The following is a 10,860-nucleotide window of genomic DNA, read 5'->3' on the forward strand; positions in this document are numbered from 1 at the left end:
ATCACAGCAACGTCTCTCTTTGCCAGGAAAAAAGCTCTGTTGAACAGAACAATGGTTCTTTTGTCAATTCCACTTCTGCGCCTATCGCATATGGCGGACCAAGCGGTACAATGAATAAAAATGTAATGGCGTAACTACTTTTGATAGTCCACGTGACGTTTTTAACACCGACTTTGTACCTTTAACGGAGATTTTTGCACTTTTACACCAAACTATCCGTTTGTCATCTACACGTTTGACTATCCGCCAGCTGCTTATAATTTTCACCAGCTCACTGACTAACTAACGTACCAAGATACGACTTGCAAAAATCGAAAAGTCTCACGCTACACGGTTTTTTTTTACGCACGCTTCCACTAACCGCTACGTGAAAAGTAACTTTCTTTTATTTAACTATTTCACTTATTAGACTTATAAACGATTTTCAACTCGTCGCCACTTAATATATTCAACGCTAGGGGTTCTTTTTTAACAATTTAGATATACACGTCTGCTTCGTATGGAGTTCAGATAACAAGAGACCGACTATGGTCACAATTTATTCTCAGCAAGATAAATTCATTTTACAACTTATCGTTTCTCTCTCTTCATACATATATCGTATCATTTCACAGACTGCCCAAAAGGGTTCGTCCATTTTACCGAACATTACACTATAAAGTTGTACAACATCCCCAATAGTATTGTGATCATACTACGATAGAATGACAGCTGCCATAACATTTTGCAGATAGTAACATTGTTTCTATATTTTCAAATCAACATACAATTTATAATAACGCGCAGCTCGAGGCGATAACAGTCACTTACCACTTTTGGAAAAGTAATCCGATATCGTTTTGCGTTGTTTTGGTGTGTTTTCCGTTGGGCTGTCCTCGACGAACTCTCCAATCTCAGACTCGTACCCGATAGCATCGCTCTGCTTCTGCACGTGGACCTTTATCTCATCCTCAATCTGTATTCGCACGGAATCTTCTTTCGCCAGACATTCGTCCTCATTTCCATTTTCCATCACTGGGCAAGGGGACTTGGAAGGGCACAGCTTCTTTGCCGGGCCTGGTCCAACGGAATAATAGTTTCGATCTAATTCGGCAATAAGCGATACCCGAGAGGAGGCATTCTTTGGCGATTGTGTTGCCATCGAGGTAGGCTTTTGGGGCAAATCATGCGCCATCGAGGAGCAGGGTTGTTCTTCATCGTCCACCAGGTGCGTCATTAGGTTTGCTAGATTTTCGTCGTTCAACTCGTCATCAACGGAAACAGCGATTTTTGCTTTCGGTTCAGGAGTTCTCTCCTTTGGTTTCAACATTTTGCAATTGGGGCTGGGGTGCTTACTTTTCCTATCGTAATAATCTTGATAGAAGTAGGCGTACAGTTTACTGGGCGGTAGACTATGTCTTAGGAAATCTTTTAACGATCTCCAAATTTCCGCTAAAATGAAGAATTGAAAATCGTATAAATATTTTGATAGAATAAATGTATAAAATTCTTTTACTTACAGACTTTTACTTTGTTGTTGGCCAAAAATGTATACATTGCATAGAATCGATCCCGCAATTCATTATCTCCGAAAGTGTAATACACTAAGGGGCGACTGAGCACACAACAAACCATCAATTGCAGCATCGCTTTAAGATTGGCGTCTCCACCGAACGCTCCGCAGCCCCAATTTCCCGTAGCGATTCCGGGGGGCGGTGTCGACAATGGATGATAATACCCAACGTAAGCCTTATTCAACTCCCTGAGCATTAATTCTTCCCTGTACTGGTGAATACTCTGCACAAAATGCAGTGCGTCAATAGCGACAATATAGCATTCTCGTCTACCGCTCGCATCCCTCGGCGTTTCGTCATGGAAATCTCCAGCAAACGTAAAACTTGAAGCATAGCCATTGTATTCACTGAATTGCTCCGATCCCATCATCAGCAGAGCTTCTTGGGGTTTTAAAGCTTCCGTAAACAGCTTGCTCACCAACAACTCAGGGTTGATGACAAATCGGATTTCTTCCTGAACGCATCCATGACCAAGCACTCCACCCCCAAGATATTTATTTGCAAAATCTACTTGCAGCAATCCTCTGCCTTGATCCTCGATCGTGCCTTCGGAATTTATGTGAATTGGAACGGTATCCCTTCCTATGACAGCTTTGCAATTACTCCAGTCAATGAACTGTTTTGGGCTAATATATCTTCTTCGGAATGTGAGCACTCCGGATGGCATTCGCGAGCAAACTCGCCGAAAATAGTTGCAGATACATTTGATCTTCTCTAATACCGACTGGCCGCTGGATTGAAACAACCGATTGAAATTTATATCCGGGAATAAGCTATACTCCGACTTTTTCTTTTGGGTATTCCGCCTCGGAAAGGTGCAAAGGAATGCATTGGCTAGCAGACATGCTACCTGCTGCTGGGTCAATGAAATGGCCTTATTGCAACCTTGTTTCAGCAATGGAATAGCTCCGGGAATCAAATCCGGCAGTGACAACGCCAGTTGTATCATCTTTGGCAATGTGCACTCGAAAAATCCAGCACTTTCCTCCTCTTCCAAATCGTCTTCAAAAAGCTTGTGAAGCGACTTAAACTTCCAGCTACTGGCATATTTAGTATTGTAGGACAGAATAGCTCGCTCCAGCTCCCTGCTGTTACTAATCGGTTGCAGCAAGGCATTCTGTACCAATTCCCAACGACTCTCCAGCGTCGTACTGCCATCTTCATGTTCGACGGGATACTGGCTACGGTGGGAGCATGGTAGCCGCACATGATTCGCATCCCACTTGCTGTATGCTCGGCGCGGTTTTGGTGGTTCCGTTCCATTGGGATCTATCGGCAAGTTGAACAGGACAATGTGATCCTCTGCTGGACGAATCTCGGGAAAGTGGCGCAACTCATACCGATCCAAACCGCGGTAGATGGAGTCCATAGGTACGCCCCGCCAAGAACGTTCATCTTCAGTATCGTTGGCGGCGGGGAACTCCGACGCACTGTTTTGATTTTCATTTTCTGCAACAGAGGTCAAACTATAGATTGTTTGGGATTAAAATCGTGTCATAACAAGGCTTACCAATTGAGTTCATGATAATTCACTAGAACACGTAAAAACACGAATTTATCTGTAGTTCTCGCGTCCAATTTATATCGAAAAACGTAATAATAACAAAATTACTGAAAAAACTTGTCATTTTTTACTACTTTTGTAAACATCACGGAACCATAAAACTACCAAAAATTGGGTTGTTTTCACGTTTTGACCTGAGACCTGCACGTTTAGATCAAACAACCCAAAAATAAGTATGACTGCATTGCATAATCATAATTGTGTTTCTATTTTAATACTTTTCGTACGTGTTTTGGATACACTTGGGTCGTTTTTTACGTGGATCGTGTTTTATGCTAAATTTTTATGTGGATTTTGTTGGATACAAGTACTCAGTAGTTTTTACTTGCAAGTTTTTTTAGCTACTTTTTCTAGTTTTACGCGGTTTTTTTTTTAAATATAAGATATCGGGGAAATCGCGAGAAACCGACTTTCGTTCAAAAGTACACTTAATGTGATTTACTATTTTCAAAGCGGTACGTGTCACCCGCGTATCAACCAACTCCAGTGTAATTTACGTTCCTATGGTATATAATTTTTGGGTACTTTTTGACTTCCATATTATAATAGGTTACAACGGACTATTTTAAAGGTAGTTTGTTTTTTCGTGTAGAGTCGACATAATCAACCCAGGTGGGTGTCATCCATATCTCGCACAATGGGCTTGTTTTGCAGCCAACATTGCGCGACTGGCCCCCACTGACATTTCTGGATCCCAATGGGAATCAAATTAGATGTTGGTATACAATACAAATACTACCATACATTTTACATGGAGATGTTGGCTGCAAAAACATGGCGCCGTGCCAGGTGGCTGAATCAACCGCGAATCGACTTTGCGTGTCAAACTTCAAACTTTATTCTGTTGTTTCAAAAAGGCGAAAAGCGCAAATGTAGATATTGATTTTCTTTCCGCAAACTTTTCATTAAACAAGACATTTTTCCAGCCAAACATCATACCACCACGAATCGGTAGAACTCCACGCCCTCTACCAAATCAGTAGAGGGAAATTTTGTTTTTTGCGTGAAATTGGCATTTAATGTTAATGTTTACCGTTTTGGCTTTCGCCCTTATGATGAACAATGTCGAGATGTAGTGAAATTCAAAAAAACATATTTTTTTTTATTTCCGATACAAAATGTGAGCGCGCAGGCAGTAGTGTTTTGCATCGTTTTATTTAATGGCAAAGAATGGAAAAATAACTGTTTTTTTATAAAAGTTTAAAGTCTACATAAAATGGAAATCCAGACAATTACATTGGAGAATTGGATGTGTCGAATATGCCTAAAAAAAGGTATCCACAACATTTTCAAAGATCAGTTGATGTGTCCATCGCAACAGCAATTAGCGCCAACACTAACGGAACAACATCAAGGTCAAACGTCTACAAAAGCTCATCACAGCAGCACTTCCATCTCAATCATTGATGCGCTCAACTACTTCAGTGAGTTCAAGGTAAATGGTTTTGGTAGATAATTTTTGTAATTAATGTTTTGTTTGGTGCACAGTGCACTGTCCGATGTCGTAGCCGAGCAAATCCGTCTTCCGATTTGCCTTTTACCAACGAAAACAAGCGCGGAACACCGAAGGATAATTCGCATGTTCACGCCTCAAATACATAACACTGAATGATCGTTAATTTTCACCGTCCGAAATCATCTAGAATTCCTGTCAGCCTACTGAGAATGAATTTCAAATTTCATCTCATTAGCTTCTTAGTATGCTGGCATTTCAAATGCCAACTACGATTGAATTTCAAATTCGTTATCATTTTTCAATAAATGTCATTTTTAAATATATTAGTTTATTTCATTATTTTTATCATGAAACTAGCTTTATGTACCCGGCCTTGCTCGGAATTGCCAGTTTGATTCGCAGTTTTTTTTTCACAATCGGAAAATGAATAAACCAATTGGTCAACAGGATAATTGCGTTTTCTTATCGATACTTCATCATTTGATCAGAAGAAGGCAGATTTCATTTGAAAACATTGACTGGTTTTGAAGAAGGGAGCAAACCCATAATCGCCATATTCCGGGCAAACGTTTATTTCTAAAGAAGGAAAAACATCCACCGATGCCTTATTCCGGGCAAACGTCTATTTTTAAAGAAGGGATCACATTCACCATCCAGAAGGAAACACATTAATCATTGCTTGTCACTGGGCAACCATAATTTCGATAAATGGTTAAATTGATCGATAACTAAACAATACAATAATGGGTTCAGAAGTTAGGCTGGAGCATACACAAACATACAAACATTGAGTTTTATATATCTCGGTACTTATTCAAAAGGACGTATGTGATTTTGTAAACAAAGATGCATACGTCGATTTGTCAAATATGATGGCACTCCTACGCAAACCAACACAACGAACATGTAGCCGAAACCTCCCCTACCTGTATGTGGCGATGGTTTGCGTGGGAGTGCTATCAGATTGCAGAAATCAACGTTTAAATTTTGTTTACAAAATCACATACGTCACATACGTTGAATAAGTATCCGAGATATATAGATAGCTAATAGCTATATGTATTCGGCTTTGCTAGGGACTGAAAAGTAAATTATTCAATTAAAATGTCCAATGCTGTAGCACAAAACCCACAGAGGTAGATCTACTGCTCATAGAATTGTTCCTTTGTATCAATCTATTTTTATATATTTGTTTGGCCCTTCTACCTTTTCAATAAACATCTTCCAAAAATAGAGAATAAGTGTACCAAATCTGGTTGTAATTTATCCTGGGAGTTACACTGAATTGCTCATTTTTTAAAGACAACCCTTCCCCATAACTTCCCTTTTTCCCCAATGACCCTCCCACCTCCTTTGTTATCTTCTCCTTGGGAGAGAAAATGTGTACACCAATTTTGGTTGAAGTCGGTCCTGGGGGTTAGGGGATACGCTGAATTGCTCTTTTTCTAAATAAAACCCTTCCCCTTACCATCCCTTTTTCCAATGATCATACCACCCTTTGTTATTTTCTCCTTAGGATAGAAAATGTGTGTACCAAATTTGGATGAAATCGGTCCAGGGGTTCAAAAGATACACTGAATTGCTTGTTTTCTGAACAATACCCTCCCCCAGCCCCTCCCTCTTTACCAAATTACACTTCCATATGATCGACTACTCTTAGTGAATATGTACAAAATTTGGTTGATATGGGTACTGGGGTTGGGAGTTACACTGAATTGCTCGTTTTATAAAGACAACCCCTCCCCATACCCTCCTTTTTTACAATGACCGCCCCACCCGCTTTGTTATCTTTTGTTTAGGGTAGAGAATGTTTGTATCAAATTTGGTTGAAATCGGTGCAGGGGTTCAGAATTTACTCTGAATTACCCGTTTTCTGAACCATACCCTCCCTCCAGACCCTCCCCCTTTCAAAGATTACACTCTCATATGGTTGTCTCCTTATATTGAATATGTGTACAAAATTTGATTGAAATCGGCCCTAGGAGATGCAAGTTACACATAATTGTTCGTTTTCTAAACAAAACCCCTCCCCCTTTTCTAAATGACCCTCCCACCCCCCTTGTCAACTTCCCCTGAGGATAGAGAACGTGTGTACCAAATTTGGTTGAATTCGGCCAAGTGGTTCAGAAGTAGTTAGCGAACATACATACATAGATTGATTTTTATATATATAGAAGAATAAGAAATACGTTCCACTTTATCCATCAATGTAACCAACAAATGCAAATACATTTTCAGACTCACATTATTCTCCACAATATTCACCGTCTCTACTCTTTCTTTTTTTTCGATTAGGAATTTTGTTTGGAGCCTGTTAATACGAAAACATGAATATAATTGTATTCTTTATTTCATGCGCCGGTTGTTTATATATCAATAACAGCTGTGAAATTATTATCTGTGGCTCTAAAGCATTGACGCTGTCCTAAACCATTAACTAAACGAATCTAACCCAAATCCAATCCGCATTCTACACAAATCCAATCCAATCAAAATCCCATGCAAATCCAATCAACATCCAATCCAAATCCAATCCAAATCCAATCCAAATCCAAATCCAATCCAAATCCAATCCAAATCTAATCCAAATTCAATCCAAATCTAATCCAAATCCAATCCAAATCCAATACAAATCCAATCCAAATCCAATCCAAATCCAATCCAAATCCAATCCAAACCAACCAAACCAATCCAAACCAATCCAAACCAATCCAAACCAATCCATATCCAATCCAAACCAATCCAAACCAATCCAAACCAATCCAAACCAATCCAAACCAATCCAAACCAATCCAAACCAATCAATCCAATCCAAATTCAATCCAATCCAAACCAACCAAACCAAATCAATCCAATCCAAACCAATCCAAATCAAACCAATCCAAACCAAACCAATCCAAACCAATTCAAACCAATTCAAACCAATCCAAACCAAACCAATCCAATCCAATCCAAATCCAATCCAAATCCGATCCAAATCCAATCCAAATCCAATCCAAATCCAATCCAAATCCAATCCAAATCCGATCCAAATCCAATCCAAATCCAATCCAAATCCTATCCAATCCAAATCCAATCCAAATCCAATCCAAATCCAATCCAAATCCAATCCAAATCCAATTCAAATCCAATCCAAATCCAATCCAAATCCAATCCAAATCCAATCCATATCCAATACAAATCCAATCCAAATACATATCCAATCCAAATCCATTGGAAATCCAATCCAAATCCAATCCAAATCCAATCTAGATCCAATTAAATCCAATCCAAATCTAATTCAAATTCAATCCAAATCCAATCCTAATCCATTCCGAATCCAAATCCAATCCAAATCCAATCAAAATCCAATCCAAATCCAAATCCAATCCAAATCCAATCCAAATCTAATCCAAATCCAATCCAAATCCAATCCAAATCCAATTCAAATCCAATTCAAATCCAATCCAAATCCAATCCAATTCCAATCCAAATCCAATCCATATCCAATACAAATCCAATCCAAATCCAATCCAAATCCTATCCAATCCAAATCCAATCCAAATCTAGTCCAAATCCAATCCAAATCCAATCCAAATCCAATCCAAATTCAATCCAAATCCGATCCAAATCCAATCCAAATCCAATCCAAATCCAATCCAAATCCAATCCAAATCCAATCCAAATCCAATCCAAATCCAATCCAAATCCAATCCAAATCCTATCCAATCCAAATCCAATCCAAATCCAATCCAAATCCAATCCAAATCCAATCCAAATCCAATCCAAATCCAATTCAAATCCAATTCAAATCCAATCCAATCCATATCCAATACAAATCCAATCCAAATACATATCCAATCCAAATCCATTGGAAATCCAATCCAAATCCAATCCAAATCCAATCCAAATCTAATCCAAATCTAATCCAAATCCAATCCAAATCCGATCTAAATCCAATCCAAATCCAATCTAAATCCATTCCAAATCCAATCCAAATCCAATCCATATCAAATCTATATCCAATCCAAATCCGATGTAATCTTTTTTTTTATGACTTCTCTTAATTTTTTTTTTGCCGTGTTATTTTCTCGCGTTCTCTCTCTCTTTCTATATGCCCTTAGCATATCATGGCTTATCTTTTTTTTTTGCCGTTCTCTTTTCCAACTTAGGCTTACCATTATTTTTTTGCCTTTTATATAGCATGGCTTACCATTATTTTTTGCCATTTTTTCAGACTGAGGCTTACCACTATTTTTTGCCATATCTCGTCTGGGGTTTACCTTTTTTTTTACCCTTCACCAATCATAGCTTATCATTTTTTTTTGCCATATTTTTCACGTCGGAGGCTTACCATATTTTTTGCCTCATTCAGCTTTTCTTCTACTGCTGACCTTTCTTACCTTGTAGGGAGCAACGACTACGTCATTGTCGTAGCCAAGCAAATCCGTCTTCCGATTTGCCTTTTACCAACGAAAACAAGCGCGGAACACCGAAGGATAATTCGCATGTTCACGCCTCAAATACATAACACTGAATGATCGTTAATTTTCACCGTCCGAAATCATCTAGAATTCCTGTCAGCCTACTGAGAATGAATTTCAAATTTCATCTCATTAGCTTCTTAGTATGCTGGCATTTCAAATGCCAACTACGATTGAATTTCAAATTCGTTATCATTTTTGAATAAATGTCATTTTTAAATATATTAGTTTATTTCATTATTTTTATCATGAAATAAGAAATACGTTCCACTTTATCCATCAATGTAACCAACAAATGCAAATACATTTTCAGACTCACATTATTCTCCACATCCGACAATACTAATACGGAATTAGCACGATTATTAGAAGATCATAATTCCTCGTCCATCTTTTCGTAGATTTATCAACCGGAAGCTGTTAATGAACCAGTAATGCTCTGCGATGATTGCTATTCCGATCTGGTCAACTGTGTACAATTCCGCAAGAAGCTGAATGAATCGGAATTTTTGTTACGCAAAGACTATGATGCATCAGATGCAGAGGAAGATTTGAAAACAGGGCTGACCATGCAAATGGTCGATATTGAACCATTTCTTGAGGAAGAAGAATCTTCATCAGAAAGTAGTTCCCAAGAAATTGTTAGATCTTCAAAAGTACATCACGCGAAACCTCGCTTCCAGCTGACCAGTCAGGTCAGTAGCATTCTCAGGCATGTGACTGCTACGAGAAGTAAAAGTAGCGGCATCAATGCCAATGAAAATTTATCGCGCGAAAAACGAAAAGAATCCGACAATCAATCGAGTTCAGAGACACCAAAGAAAATGCAACGAACAAATTTACAACCATCACTCGAAAACACTTTAATCGTACCTTATTACATCTTTAAAAACGGAGAGCACGACAAAGCACATGGTATACGAGAGGAAACCAATGAGTCTTCCGAAGCTTACCATAATTCACAATCGAGCTGCAAACGAGTAGATAAAGACGATATTCATCACTGCAAGCATTGCCAAAAAGCGTTCTCAACGGCTCAACATCTGGCTAACCATACCAAAAACGTCCATCGGTGCCAACATTGCTCGAAGCATTTCCCTACCATTCTTGCCAAAAACAAGCATAATCGCGAGGAGCACAGATCGTTCCGATGCACACTGTGTAGCTTTCAGTCTCGATATGCGGCCAACTTGAAGGTTCACTTGCGAAAAATGCACGTTGGCTCGCAGCATCAGCAAGATATTCAGAATCCGAAATAAGTGAAATCAACAACTATATTAAAGTTCTTGCTGGATTAATAAGATTTTTATTTCCATTTCATCTTTTGAACGATGACAGCCTTGTTTCTAATCTTGAAATCTTAAGCCATGATATAATTATTTAATCAGACTAAGGCCGAAGTGGCCTGTGCGGTATACAAGTCTTCTCCATTCGGCTCGGTCCATGGCTACACGTCGCCAACGATGCTGGATCATTAGGCCGAATGAGAACTGGGGAGTGCGAAGTGAGGAAGAAGTAGAACGGAAGAAAAAGGAAGGAACGGAAGAAAAAAGGAGGAAGAAGTAAGAAGGAAGAAAGATGAAAAAAAAGAAAAAGAATGAAGGAAGACGGGAGAAAGAAGGTAGAAGGAAGAATGAAGAAGAAAGGAAGAAGTTCTTCCGAAACAGGATTGAAGCGAACGCGGCTAATCTGCGGTTAGCTGAAGAAGAATATACTCGTATGCAGCATTGTCGGTTCAGTGAGTATGTACATGGAAAGCCTTCAAGCAAACTTGAAAAATGATCCTTCATCGTTCTGGGCCTACATTAAAAAACGGAAGGGGTC

General features: G+C 39.0%; 2 protein-coding genes across 2 annotated transcripts; one reads left to right on the forward strand and one right to left on the reverse strand.

Moving 5' to 3' along the window:
* Nucleotides 1–722: 722 nt before the first annotated feature.
* Nucleotides 723–3,224, reverse strand: LOC134209557 (poly(ADP-ribose) glycohydrolase-like). The gene is made up of 3 exons (XM_062685549.1): nt 3,064–3,224; nt 1,500–3,002; nt 723–1,431 (listed from the first exon to the last, which is right to left on the reverse strand). Exons 1-3 carry the CDS (start codon nt 3,074–3,076, stop codon nt 803–805), a joined length of 2,145 nt encoding a protein of 714 aa, XP_062541533.1. The 5' UTR covers nt 3,077–3,224; the 3' UTR covers nt 723–802.
* A 796-nt stretch (nt 3,225–4,020) lies between these two features.
* LOC134209559 (zinc finger Y-chromosomal protein 1) lies at nt 4,021–10,337 on the forward strand. Its single transcript, XM_062685558.1, has 2 exons — nt 4,021–4,552; nt 9,438–10,337. Exons 1-2 carry the CDS (start codon nt 4,334–4,336, stop codon nt 10,293–10,295), a joined length of 1,077 nt encoding a protein of 358 aa, XP_062541542.1. The 5' UTR covers nt 4,021–4,333; the 3' UTR covers nt 10,296–10,337.
* Nucleotides 10,338–10,860: the final 523 nt, after the last annotated feature.

This window comes from Armigeres subalbatus, chromosome 1 (genome assembly GCF_024139115.2).
Source record: "Armigeres subalbatus isolate Guangzhou_Male chromosome 1, GZ_Asu_2, whole genome shotgun sequence".
Lineage (NCBI taxonomy): Eukaryota > Metazoa > Arthropoda > Insecta > Diptera > Culicidae > Armigeres > Armigeres subalbatus.

What these genes read in the sequence shown, in the direction of transcription:
- LOC134209559 (XM_062685558.1), top strand. Translation starts at nt 4,334, where the DNA reads ATGGAAATCCAGACAATTACATTGGAGAATTGGATGTGTCGAATATGC. An exon ending in ACTACTTCAGTGAGTTCAAG is followed by an intron (nt 4,553 to 9,437) that starts GTAAATGGTTTT and finishes ATCTTTTCGTAG; the next exon opens with ATTTATCAACCGGAAGCTGT.
- LOC134209557 (XM_062685549.1), bottom strand. An exon ending in CAACAACAAAGTAAAAGTCT is followed by an intron (nt 1,432 to 1,499) that starts GTAAGTAAAAGA and finishes TCTTCATTTTAG; the next exon opens with CGGAAATTTGGAGATCGTTA.